The sequence below is a fragment of the Peromyscus eremicus genome, chromosome 3 (assembly GCF_949786415.1).
Source record: "Peromyscus eremicus chromosome 3, PerEre_H2_v1, whole genome shotgun sequence".
Taxonomy (NCBI): Eukaryota; Metazoa; Chordata; class Mammalia; order Rodentia; family Cricetidae; genus Peromyscus; species Peromyscus eremicus.
Window position 1 is genome coordinate 2,122,090 of NC_081418.1, and position 14,367 is coordinate 2,136,456.

The 14,367-nt window shown below is 41.5% G+C and overlaps 1 protein-coding gene across 1 annotated transcript in view; it reads left to right on the forward strand.

The window, feature by feature from the left end:
* The window catches only part of LOC131905584 (reelin), a 114,476-nt gene that overhangs the window by 30,895 nt on the left and 69,214 nt on the right, over positions 1–14,367 (forward strand). Inside the window, exons 6-10 of the mRNA XM_059256446.1 lie at positions 1,312–1,449; positions 2,187–2,373; positions 8,187–8,392; positions 12,117–12,288; positions 12,724–12,924. Coding sequence (XP_059112429.1) covers positions 1,312–1,449; positions 2,187–2,373; positions 8,187–8,392; positions 12,117–12,288; positions 12,724–12,924 — 904 coding nt within the window. The remainder of the gene's footprint in view (positions 1–1,311; positions 1,450–2,186; positions 2,374–8,186; positions 8,393–12,116; positions 12,289–12,723; positions 12,925–14,367) is intronic.

Here is a 14,367-nt window from a genome sequence, read left to right on the forward strand (position 1 = left end):
TGATTAATATGTGTGATCACTATGGATTATTATGGATCATTCTGAGACAGAGCAAGTGTGTCTGTAGAGTGTGCTAGGGAGTGCTGTAATCACCAGAGCTAAGCACTCACAAGAATTCTGTGAATTCTTCATTGCTGGTGCTGCTGTTTATTGTGGCTGTTTTAGCACTTTGACTAAAAAGAATTCATCGCAGATCTCTGAAAATTCCTACAGGTGAAATTTTTCTGTAATTTTTTTATTCATTTTTATGTTTTTATTTTTATTAAGTATTTTTTTATTCATTTTACATGCTAATCACAGATCCCCCTCTCTTCCCTCCTCCTCCCCCCCCCGCCTTTCCTCCCAAACCACCCCCTATTCCCTCATCCGACAAGGTAAGTCCTCCCATGGGGAGTCAGCAGAGCCTGGCACATTCACCTGAGGCAGGTCCAAGCTCCTTCCCCTGCATCAAGGCTATGAACTAGGCCCTCTGCATAATCTAGACAGTTGTGTAGCTTGATCTGCTTAAGGAACTCCAGGCAGTAAGATCAGGATCCATCCCTGGTGAATGAGCTGGCTTTTTGGAGCTCACTACCTATGGTGGGACACCTTGCACAGTCTCTGTAATTTTTTAAAAAATGTTTTCAAGTGGTCACTGATTTTGAGCCTTTTTTGTATGAATCTCAAAATATCGTCTTTAGACTCTGATGTCAATGAACTGCAAATATCTGTGTTTAACTTTTTATCTCTATTTAAAGTCCACTGGCCCATGAGACACAAGCAAGTTTGTGTTTCAGAAATCAGCACATCCTCACATGCAGATAATCTTCTTTCTAAATAGAACTTTTCAGTGTCTTCTCAACCCCAAAATTGCACTCTAAAGTTTTTGTTTTATATTCTGAACCAAATCAAAGTCTGCCAATAATGACTGGTGTGCTTGTTCTGAGAAATTGTATTACTTGGGGTAAAATATTTCATATTCTCATCTGTGAAGGACATGTTTTGTTTAGTAGGTAGCTTTTACTTTCGAATGTTACTTTTTTTTATTTCTAGAATCAAATTTTCGAGTAACAACAGAAATTCTGGCCCTCTATTTTTCTTTAAAATGCTTCAACTAAATTAAGATTAAAGCACAATATAGGCAGGCTCTTTTTCAACTTTCTTTCATAATAGAATTGTTGAATTGCAAAATAATTGAGTGGAAATTAAACCAAAAAATATCGGGAGCCTAAATAGAAGTTCTGGAGGCTTTGTTATCAGAAAGGTGCTGAACTCTGGTGTTCTTAGTGAGAAACATCGTAGTTCAACTGATACTGCCTGCTTTGCTCCTAGGTCCAGTGCCACCCGCTTCCGCTGGAGCCAGAGCTATTACACAGCCCCGGATGAGTGGGCGTTAGACAGCATTTACATCGGGCAGCAGTGCCCCAACATGTGCAGTGGGCATGGCTCGTGCGACCATGGCTTGTGCAGGTATGTGCTCCTCAGAGTATGACCCACTCCCGAGTCTCAGGGTTGTTGTCTGTGGGTTCATCCCAGCGGTTATTTTCCCAGTCAGTGCAAAGACTCATAAATCACAAAATAGCCAAAAGAAAGTGAGTTTTACATGTAAAAGACACTGTTACATTCATGTGAAGCCATATGTATTCTAAACCTCTACATCTAAACTCCAGACAAGGTCTGCTGGTTTAATTTGAAGGCCTTGCTGTTATTTCCTGCCCATCCTTTATCATCTTCAATTAGTCAAACACTGCAGAACTCTCTCCTACAGGGCTTCACCCAGAGCTCAAGGTTGTGCACATGGGAAGAAAGTAACTGCACTTGAATACTACAAGACCCCAAAATATGTGATTTAATCAGAACTATGAAACATCACCAGAGTGGCATGTTAACTAAATGAATGAGCCTACATAGATGACAGTGTTAAAGCAATGGGAAATCCCAGTCTCTCTTGCACAAACATAAACCCATGTGTCATTCATTACTTCTTAATCTTAAATTCCACAGTTTTTACATAATATCTGTAACTAGAGATTCTGACCATTTTGAGGAATGTGAAAACTGAAGATAGTACCATATCATATATACATTAACGCTATAGAGAAATCTAGTGTAAGGGTGAGACCTAGGGGAACATGACATGTGGGGACAGCTTCAATAGGAGAACCATTGTGTTTCTGATGACTTGGTTACTTTCACTGTTCTCATAGGTGTGACCAGGGATACCAAGGAACTGAATGCTACCCAGAAGCTGCACTTCCTTCCACAATTATGTCAGATTTTGAGAACCCAAACGGTTGGGAATCTGACTGGCAAGAAGTTATTGGGGGAGAAATTGTAAAGCCAGAGCAAGGCTGTGGGGTCATTTCTTCTGGATCTTCCCTATACTTCAGCAAGGTATGCTGGGGGGTTGGAATGAGCCATTAGGGCAGTGGCTGGTTTGACATGAGACTTGTTCACAGGCATGCTGAACTCCACAGGTACAAATATGAAGTTGTTTTACTGTCCATCATGCCCTTGCTTGTGACTGGGCTATTGTGACATTGGGAAACCCGTTCTATTATTGATCTGAGTTACTGCAAATACAGGTTGAGCCAGTTTAGAGTTCCTACTGTGCTCATTCTGTTCTGTGCAATTCTAGAGACCGAACTGTCAGCTCTGGCATAGTACGCAAGCATCTACCTCTGAGTGACAACCCGGACCCCTCACCCGCCAAGGCTCTGGCACTTCATTTAAATCCCAGCTTCTCTATGCTCCAGTGCTGTGGGGCTTATGTCTTGAGGGCTGTAGACTAGAGCAGGCTTTTAATCTGTACTCACTCTGCCCTTTTAGACTATGTGAGAGGGCAAGACTAGGGCGAAAGATGCACTGGGCTAGGGATGGAAGAGCCCGGAGGTTAGGGAAGCAATTGTGTGTGTATGACTCAGTCTGATTCTGCCACTTCTAGCTATGTGGCTTTAGGAACATTACTTAATCCTCTCTTCACTTAGCCTCCTCATCCATAAAGTGGGCACAATGGAAGAGTCCACTTCATTAGAGTTCTCGTGTAGATGGAGTTAGGGTCAACTGTGTAGAATTTGTGTTTATTGAATTTGTCATCCCATGTATCTTAGGACTGTGGTTGAAGGAAGTAAGAGTGACTGTAGGAAGGAAGTGTTCCTGTGGGGAGGGGGCTGAGCAGCTACTGTATTGAGCAAACATCTTAGGGGCTGTTCTGTCTTAGTTTAGAGGCTGCTGGTAGATTCTACTGATGTGTAGAATGCTTCATAAAGCTTGTTCACGAAATGTTCAGCTTCCCTAGTTACGGCACCCAGTTAGGCATTCAAATTAGTAAATATCAACAAGGGACTCAGATGCCAGGCACAGGCAGAACTGGAACAACTACTTCTCTTTGAACACCCCCAATCCACATGGATTTGCTAAGGGCAAGAGCGGAACCTCCCTCCTTTCCCCGTATGCGACAGTCCAGGCAGACCATTCTTTTCCAGTCTGCTATGAATGGTCTCCAGTAAAAAGAAAAAAAAAAAAGAGAGAAGACATGGAGCAGGCTCCAACCTGAGCGGCATGTCTAGCCCTAATTATTGACAGCTGTTTTTAGGATGTTCAGCGCTTAATACCATTACTTTATAGAAGAAATTATCGTCACCAATTCTGGAACAATTAGAAATGTCTCCCTATTTACATCCTATAGCAAGTAGACAGGTTTGGACGATATACTACAGGGCTGATACAGTGCAGAATTTGTTTTGGCAGAAACTCAAGAAAAATTAATTCATGCAAGTGCAAAAATAGGTTCAGGTTTTGTTTTGGTGCAGGTGCAAAACAAAGAATCTGCAAGAAAACAAGACAGAGAAGGATAGAAACCAGGATGGGTCCACTCAACATCGCCTGGCCATTGACACTGAAAATCCTACCATCACTGTCTTTAGAAATAATAGTCAATAAGTGACCAATACTCAGTAGAAACATGGATCTGAAGAATGGGAGGCTGTGCTTGCTATCAGCATCTGTTTTAAAATCAGATTATAAATATTTCACTGGCAAATGTGTGTGTACATGCATACATGGACATTTTAAACATAAAATGTCCTGAGTTACAGATTAGTATTCCATCCACTTAGTTCAAACTTGTCTTTTCTAAAGTCAGACTGTCTTGGTATGCTGCATTCCAGAGCTCATGTGCTGGCTCCCCTTGTGGAGTTTTTCCTCTGCATTTCAGTAATCTTATCTGTAAAGCCGACTGTTGGGGGTAGTAAGTGAGTGCAGATAAAGAACAAAGAGTCACGTTGGGCACAATAAGTATTAGTCATCACTGTTATTGTTATGAAAGTAAATTATGAAATGGGATCATTGAATTTCCCCACATATATGCCCTTCTACTTAAAAATCATCATTTCAAAAGTAAAAATGTTCCCTTCATCTCTCAATCCAGCCTTCCCCTCTGGACTTCTGTAAAAATATCTCAGGACCTTTTATTTTTATTTTCCCTTTTTTCTCTAGGAACATCTACCTGTTTAGAATTCTAAGTGGAAAATTTATCTTAAACTGAAAGAGTAGAAAATCAGGTCCATGCACTCAAACCAAGGAAAACTTAGGAGGGTCTGTCCTCAGGGATGGCAGTTGCTCATGTACTCACAGGCTATTTTTCTATTCCTATGTCAGATTGACTGTCACTCATTCCAAAGGGAAAGCAGGCAAGGTTTCCAGTTGGCTGCTCACTGTCCCGGGAGGGTGGTGTAGAGAGCTGCCTGCAATGACCAGGCTGTATGCTCACTAGTTTGGGAGAGATGAAGCCAGTAGTTGGACATTGTAGAGCATTTTCAAATGATGAACATGCGGAAGAGTTGTAGGCCATGTACCACCCCCTAAATTAATGCTTCTAAACCCCTCCATCCTCTCCCTCGTTAGCCACAAGCGTCCAAGTTACTCTCCAACCTGCCTTCCCCACCTGCGTCACTAGTATTTGTTTCCAGCTGGGAAACTTCCATGGCCAAAGGCTGTGTCTGGTTCCCTGCCTTTGCTCTGATATACTGCCCTGTCTTCCACCGACTGTGCATTCACATAAGCTGTGCCATGTCCTGCTGAAAGGTTGCTGCTGCCATGCAGCCTGCAGGAGCCAGGGCAGCTATACCAGGCCCTGTGTTCTTAAGAGTCTCTCTGACTTGATAAGTAACTGGTGTGCTCTTCCTGCCTTTCTCACAGGGCTGGGCAGAATGCAGTCACAATAGCGGAGCTGAGCTTTGGATAAAGTGACCAGCTCCAAAATGCATGTCATGGTCTAGGTTTATGTATCAATAAACACTCAAAGGTCTAAGTAGGTCTGGAATTGTTAAATGCCCATGTGACCTAAGGGGACTCAGCAAGTGATCAGTTGGTCTGCAACCACAACTGTCATATTGTCTCTGCCACAAGTATATGACTTCTTTTCGTGGTGTTTTGTGTAACACAGTTATTATAGAATTAATAGATTCAACTAAAAGTAGAAATTCTAAAGAAATGGTTACTTTTAAGTAAATACAAGTTTGTCTCTCATGGCATTTTGAATAAAGGAAACTAGTGAGACACAAAAGGTTTAAATTCACTGCTTTTTAGAGGCTTTGTTGTGAGTTCTGTTCTCTCTTATCTGATAAGATTTGATTTATTCTAGCTGAACGCTTAAAGTAGGAAGCCATTTAACCCCGGTTTGTTTTTCTTCTACAAACCATTCCTCCTGTACAGACTCACGTATGAAAATACTAGAATGTCTGAGGTGTTTCTCACAGTATTTCAAATCAACTGGAGGATAATTTTCCCACTCTGGGAATGAAAACATGCACAGCCTGTTACTCCAACACAGGTACACAGGCACACATCACATGTGCTTATGTGCATATATGTGTATGAATCCATAGATCAGAGAAAAGTAGGAAAACTTCAAAGCAATAATTAACTACATCGTATTCTATATTCTGACAAAAATTTTGTCATGAACCTTTTTTCTCTTAATTCCTTTGAAACAATGTTCAACATTTCAGGTCCCTCAACAAAAGAAATGATATGTGCTATTTCTCTATGAAAACATATTTTCAGTGCCAAACAAAACATTTGTGTAATATTTCCCACCATTTCTAAAAGTCTTACAAAAGCAGTTTCCAAATCCCTATGGACTAACCGTCACCTGGAAGAAGAAGCCTGTGCTGTGGGTTCACAACAGACCCTGTTCCAGACAGCTAATTGTGATAATTGGATTTGTAGAATTCTCACCTTAGAGCCGTTTCCTTCTGGCTCATTTCCACATGCTGTGTTTTTCATCGATTTTTGCTAGATTGAAATTAACCTGCTAACTCTTGGAGTTTTTCTCCTCCTGGGGTGGTCCTGGGGCATGAAAGAACTAGGTGTTTCTCATTTACCGTATCTCAAACAGTTTAAAGCAATACAAAGCACATACAACAAGAGTTCCTCAAATTCACACTGGAAATTGAAAGGTTTAAAGAATGAGCCCCTGCCCTGGAGTCCACTCCAGTCGTCATTTGTAGGCAAGCATCCCGGTTTCTCTTGGACTCTTAATTGGCTTCAGAGCTCTCGATGGCAGTAAGCTCTCTTAATTATTCCACAGATATTCACCCCTGCCAGTTCCTGGGACAGAAGAACTCTCCCTCAGTGAACTAAGGAGATGAAACTAGGGCTCAGTGTGGGCGTGAGGGGTTCCACACTAGTCTGTATGTATCATCTCAGTTTTCCTTCCCAACATCTAGTTGAACTCCCATGTGCCCCGCCTGACCAGAAAAGTCTAATGATTAATTAACTTTGGCAAAACCTAGGTAGGCAGGAGACTCTCATGATCAGCCTTTTTGTACCACCTTAGCTTGAAGCCATTACACAGGAGTGACAACCTCTTGTCAACCTGTGTCTGACCCTCCCAGCATGCTGATGTACAGGGACATACAGCAAGAGGAGGAAGTGAGCTATTGGATTTCAGGAAAGTTTTAACACTTTAAGACATAAGGGACTGTTGAATGGTTTAGAAGCTTACTTAAATGGCACCTCCCAGTGCCTCTACTTGAGGATGAGCAAAGCCGATGGAGAAGGAAGGTTCTGTCTTGCCCACTTCACTGTGACTTGCTCTGGAGATAAGGGCTGTGAGCAGGTCTCTGGGAAAAATATACCTTCAGGAGTGCATGTAGTGTACCAACACAATGCACATGCTGCTTAATCCAATTGTCACAACTCTATAAGGAAGGTATTATTACCTTTGAAGAGAATAGGGGCTCAGAAAGGCCACAGGTTCCTAAACAGAATGAGTCAAATTCTGAGAGTCAAACCCAGCTCCAGTTGATTTACAAGTGAATCATAGTATCAGGCTCAGCCAGGGACCTGGGTTCAATCCCCAAAACCCACATGAAAAATAAAGTTCAACACAAGCCTCCCAGCATTCAGGAGGTGGAGGCAGGTTGAAGTCACCATGGTCTACATACCGAGTTCCAGGACAGCCAATTCTGCATAGTGATACTATGTTTCAAAATTTAATAATAATAAAATAAATGATAAAGTTAATTAATTAAAATAAGAGCAGACAGGATGACATCTACTTGTACTCTCAGCACTGGGAAGGTAGAGACAGGCATATCCTTAGAGCTCACTGGCCAACCAGCCTAGCCTAGTTGGCAAGTTCCAAGCCAATTAGAGACCCTGACTAAAACTAAACTAAACAAACAAACAAATAAAACAAACATGGTGTTGCCTAAGTGTTGATACCCAGGGTTCTCTTCAGGCCTTTGATTTCATAAGCACACTTGTGCACCAAGTCCATGGTCTTTCTTCTCCATTACTCTGGCATTAGAAAACTCATAAAGCAAGGATGTGTTTTGAGTAATTTTGCTCTATTTTTTAGTACTCTTTGGCATAGTAGGAAATTCTCAAGAGTCTCACAGCTGGGTCTGGGTATCAGTGATGGAGATATGAAGCGAGTATATCCAGGAGCAGAAACCACAGCTACAGGGTCTCACACCAGGGTCTGGGGATCAGTGATGGAGACATGAAGCAAGTGTATCCAGAAGCAAGAACCACAGCCACAGAAGAGAAAAGAGAAGACCAGAGCTCACTCTTCTCACATTAATTGGGACCAAAACTGTCTTCTGTAGTGCAGGGTGCTCCTGTGGACTTGAAAACAAGCTGTAAAATGCCAGAGAATTCCCAAATCACTGACTAGGGTTTTTCTGTCCTTTGGAAAGGCTGGGAAAAGACAGCTGGTGAGCTGGGATCTGGACACGTCTTGGGTGGACTTTGTCCAGTTCTACATCCAGATAGGCGACGAGAGTGCTTCATGCAACAAGCCTGACAGCAGAGAGGAGGGCGTCCTCCTCCAGTACAGCAACAATGGGGGCATCCAGTGGCACCTGCTGGCAGAGATGTACTTCTCGGACTTCAGCAAACCCAGGTAACCTCCCACTGGTGGGCCTTCCAGTGTGTTCCAGGCATGGTGGATGCTCAATTGTTATTGAAATGTCTCTAAAATGTGATAGTTCCCAAAACAGAAAAACTCATAAAGACTTGACAGGAAAGCCAAGTGTAGAAAACTTTCATCTAAGATATTAAACAAAAACCACTTGTGCTCACATTCAGTTTTTTAGAGTTGTTAGTCGGATATGGTGGAACAAGCCGGTAACCAAAGCACTTCTGAAGGTAAGGCAGGAGGAGCTTCCTGAGTTCCAAAAACAGCCAAGACTCCTGTGAGGTCTTTTCTCAAAAACAAAACCCCTTTTTAAATGTTCTTAGAGATTTGGGGAAATTTTTGACTACAAGAAAATGACTAACCATTGCTACCAAGGACATTCTGGGCTATAGCAAAGCTCCACACTACTTTGCCTTTGGGAATTTCACTTTCACTCTGTGCACACACAAAATATGCTCATCTGTTACAATTAAGCAAGATGGAGATCTTTTTTTTGTTCTGAGTTTTCACACGACTGTCCCCTGGGATGGTCCTGGACAGTGTGTGACCAGGTCTTTAGAGTTCAGATTTTTAAAGTTTCCTATTTACCTATCCAGGCTTTGATTTTGATAACTGGAGAATATATAGGCAACATCTGTTTATGAGTTTGGGACAATAATTCATAATTAACAGTAATGCCTATGCCAGGCAATCAGCATATTTATATATATTTAAACTTGGTGCTTTTGTGATTATGTAGTATTTGAAATTCTGTTTAATTTTATGTTTCATGTGAACATAACATAAAACTACTCAAGAATACCATTTTTAGAGTATATACTTCTATAATCTCTTATTTCTACTTTAATATAGACATAAAGTCTTCTTTATATACTAACCACCAATCAGTATTAACTTATTTTAATGTCCTGTTTTACATATTATAACTAAGTTTTGTGTTGAAAAATATTGAAGAAAATGCATATCTAATTCTTACAAATCAAATGTGTTTTGCTGCCTAAAATTTACATATTTTGTAGATTGAGAATTTATAAGTTTAGTGTTTTAAAAAATTGGGCTTCTTCTTAAAGGTGACATAACTTTCCACAGAATTCTACCCCAAATATTATCTTAGTCACTGTTATGTTACTGTGGAGAGACACCATGGCCATGGCAACTCTTATAAAGGAAAGCATTTAATTGGGGCTGGCTCACAGTTTCAGAGGTTCAGTCCATTGTCATCATGGCAGGAAGCATGGACACATGCAGGAGACATGGTAGCTTAGAGTTCTGCATCCCAGTTCCCAGGCAGCAGGAGAAGAGGGAGACTCTGGGCTTGGCATGTGTTTCTGAAACTTCAAAGCACACCCCCAGTGACACACTTCCTCCAACAAGGCCACATCTCTTAATCCTTTCACATAGTGCCACTCCCTGGTGACCAAGCATTCAAATCTGTGAGCCTGTGGAGGACATTCTTATTCAAACCACCACATATACTATGCAAAATCTTTCATCTCATCAGGCATGGTGGCATACCATATAAATCCTAGTATTGGGAAGGCTGAGGTGTAAGATGAATTGCTAAACAATCTTATTAATAAAAAACTTGGAGCCAGATATTAGGGTGAAAACTGAGAGATCAGAGGAATAGAACAAGCCACAACCAACCTCACCTCACCAACTCCTCATCTTCCAAAGAGAGCTACTTCCTGTATACCCACACCTATATGCCTTTCTGTTCTGCATCTCACTTCCTCTCTCTGCCCAGCTACATCATTTCCTCTTTCTGCCAGGCTCTGTCACTTCTTGTCTGTCTGTACAGACCTCCAGACCTTTATGATTAACTAATTCTGGGAATAAAGGCATGTGCCATCATGCCTGGCTCTGTTCCCAGTGTGACCTTGAAATCACAGAGATCCGAACAGATCTCTGCCTCCCAAATGCTAGGATTAAAGGTGTGGGCTACCATTGCCTGACTTCTATCTCTAATACAGTGACTGGCTTTTTCCTCTGATCCTCAGATAGGCTTTATTGGGGTGCACAATATGTTGGGGGACACAATATATCACCATACTGAGGCAAAAGGATCATGATTTGGATCATATATAATAAGTATAAAAAAATTGCTGAGGACTGGGTGGTTTGTGAGCACCCCAGGAACCACAAGAAAAGCAAGGAATAGTGGTTACACTCGTGACCCAGTGGTGGCAAGATGGAAGGCAGGGACAGGAGGCCCAAGAGTTCAGTGACGAGGCAGCCTATCAATTAGCAAAATCCCAGGCCAGCAGAAGACCCTGTCTCAAACAAAAGATGGAATGTTCCCAGAACTAATACCTGAAGCTGTCCTCCACATGCATACACACACACACACACACACACACACACACACACACACACACACACATATACACACTCAGTGATCACACACCAGTGCAGAGACACACCTGCACACACATACACATATATACATACCCAGTAATCACACACCAGTGCACAGAGACACACCTGCACACACATATACATATACACTCAGTGATCACACACCAGTGCACAGAGACACACCTGCACACACATATATACATACTCAGGGATTACACACTAGTGCACAGAGGCACACCTGCACACACATACACATATATACACACTCAGTGATCATACACCAGTGCACAGAGACACACATGAACACACATATGGCATACACACACCAATGCACAGAGATGCACATGCACACATACATGGTGTACACACACCAATGCACAGAGACACGTGAACATATAAATAGTGTGCACACACCAATGCACAGAGACACATGAACACATAAATGGTGTGCACACACCAATGCACAGAGACACATGAACACATAAATGGTATGCATACACCAATGCACAGAGACACACATGCATTCACAAACAAAAAGAAAAAGAAAAAAATATTTGTGGAAATTTTTATGGAAGGCTAAAAAAATTTAACCAGATTCAGATTTCAAATGGCACTAAACTGATTAAGAAACTTTGAGCCAGAAGCTATGAGGAAAGACATGGCAGCAAACAAACAAGGAAATTAGGAAACGGTTTTAATGGACAATTCTGAATCTATCTGTGAAAAAAAATGACAAAATGCAAATGTCCTCCTGATAGTAAAAGACAACAGTAAATGGGAAGCAGTAGAGAATCCATGAAGAGGAAAACTGAAAATCACAGCCACACTATTTGTCACCATGTATTTAACTATTTAAACACACTGACAGTTATCCTGATATCTAGACTTCACAGTCTTTCTCACATTTGAACAGTCTGTGAACTAGCAGCCCAGGACTGAACTTTCTTACTACAGAAGTCACAGCAGCAACAGAAAAGCACAGAAACGTTAAGGCCACATACTGTCGCCTGCTTATACGTGCACACACACGCACACGGCACACTCACACACATGCAGGCAAAACGCCCATAAACATAAAATAAAATAACAACAGATCTTTTAAAAGCTGTGACCTAATGCTGAGAAGCCAGTGAGTCGGTCTGTTGAAACACAGAAATGAAATGGACAGAATAAGGACTAAGCTTTCTTACGGCGTAGGCCTCCTGTGTGGTCTGTCCACACTCGGAGACTTCTGGAGCACCAAGGGATCAATAACTAAACCTCCTCTCGTTTCTGCCTTAGTCACTTCAGCAGCTTTTAAGAACAGCGCAGCTTTTGCTTTCCCAGCCATGAAGGATTTGTTTTTATGCAGGTTTGTCTATCTGGAGCTCCCAGCAGCTGCGAAGACCCCCTGCACCAGGTTTCGCTGGTGGCAGCCTGTGTTCTCGGGGGAGGACTATGACCAGTGGGCAGTCGACGACATCATCATCCTGTCAGAGAAGCAGAAGCAGGTTATCCCAGTGGTCAACCCAACTTTGCCCCAGGTATGTCTCATATCAGAACACCAAGATGCAGAGGATTGGCACAGTGGATCAGAGAAAGAGCGACTGACTTCCTTAAGGACCTGGGGTTGACGGGGATTGGGTCACATGAATCTGACTGGTTTTCTGTTGCTGCTGTGACTTCTGTAGTAAGAAAGTTCAGTCCTGGGCTGCTAGTTCACAGACTGTTCAAATGTGAGAAAGACTGTGAAGTCTAGATATCAGGATAACTGTCAGTGTGTTTAAAATAGTTAAATACATGGTGGCAAAATAGTTTTGATTGTTAAATCATCAAGAGGAAATGTTAGTGTGTTTTTAAGTTAGTTTAGTGAGAAACGTGAATGGTACATGGTCCATGTGTCATGAACTGAACATGTCTTCCTTGTTCTCAGAGATATCAAACTGTCTTCCTGGTTTTTTTTGTATTGTTCCTATTAGAACTTTTATGAGAAGCCAGCTTTTGATTACCCTATGAATCAAATGAGTGTGTGGTTGATGTTGGCCAACGAAGGGATGGCTAAAAACGATAGTTTCTGTGCTGCTACACCTTCAGCCATGGTGTTTGGAAAGTCAGATGGAGACCGATTTGCAGTTACGCGAGATCTGACCCTGAAACCTGGATATGTGCTCCAGTTCAAGGTATTTATGCAATAGGGCTCTTTCTAGCATGGTAAAGGAGTGAAAGTTCTCCCACCTTTATATGCAAAGCTCTCAGAGAACACAAATTTTCATATTCTATTGAAGAGGGGACACACTTGAGTAAAGGCCCCACAGTCTTAGGGTGGTAAATCTCTTCAGCTCTACCCATGAGGGAAACAGTTGGCTAGTTTTCAAAGAGTCGCAGAAGTTGTACCTACAGCATTATGTTGTTCATGCAACTCATCCATAATTGAAAATAAAATTGACTGTTTCAATCTGAGAGTGATGTAATGAACCCCTTACTTTCAAATCATTCTAGGTAAGTCTTGTCTGTCTCACTAGTGGTTTGGGGCTTTTGTTTTTATTGTGTATTGGTGATCAAGCCTAGGACCTTGCACATATTAACCGAGCTCCAACCCTAGCCTGTACCATATGCATTTACTATAGCATTTTCTATTTCCCTTCCTGTAATTTGGTGAATTTTCACTCTGCTTTTCATTACTTTCCTTAAAGCACATTGTTTTTCATGCTGGATAACATATCAACAAAAATAGTGAGAATTTACCTTGACAAGCTCTTGTCTCAGAACTTAATCAAAATTTCATTGTGTTTATTTATAATAAAATCCCATTGGTGAATTCTGGAGTCAAAAGCAATGCAGTTTTAATGAACTAGCACAACTACATGTTCCTTATGTTACAACAGGATACAGACACTAAATAATGTACAAGAGGAATTATTAAAGAGATCAGATGTTTGTGGGGGGCTCTTCAATATAACTTCCACAGACCTATACACAAGTTAGTTAGTCATAAACAGGAACAATTTATTTCCTAACAACAATTAGGAAATGATAATCTGCCTTTGTTCATGTTTTGATATTAAACTGCAATGGAAAAACATCAATAACAGTACATGTGTTTATATGCATGTGTTGGTGACACTTGATATTAATATAAAATCATAATATAGATTTTAAGGAGTACTATACCATCTCTCATCTGATACCTCTTCCATTTAATTAGCCCCAAACACATTAGATTCTGCATGGGGAGAACTGTGCACCCTTTGCAGTGTATCATGTAATAATAAAACAGTCTGAAATAGGGACTGGGAGAGAACTTCTTTTTTTCTTTTAATTTTTACTGATTCTTTGTGGATTTCACATTATGCATCCCAATTCCACCCAATTTCCCATCCCCCCACCGCCCATGCACATTTGCCCTCTGCCCTTGCAAGCTCCCACAAAACAAAGCAAAATTTAAAAGAAAAACCAAAATTTAAACCAAAAAAAGCCAAGAAGCTCACTGTGGAAGCTGTGGTGTGGCCCGTGAGTCCCGCAGTTCACCCTTTGTCTCCACTTGCAAGTGTTCTGGTCTGGTTCGAGGCCTCTGGTTTCTGCTGCACTGTTGATAATGAGCTCTCACTGGGGCTCCTCTTGGA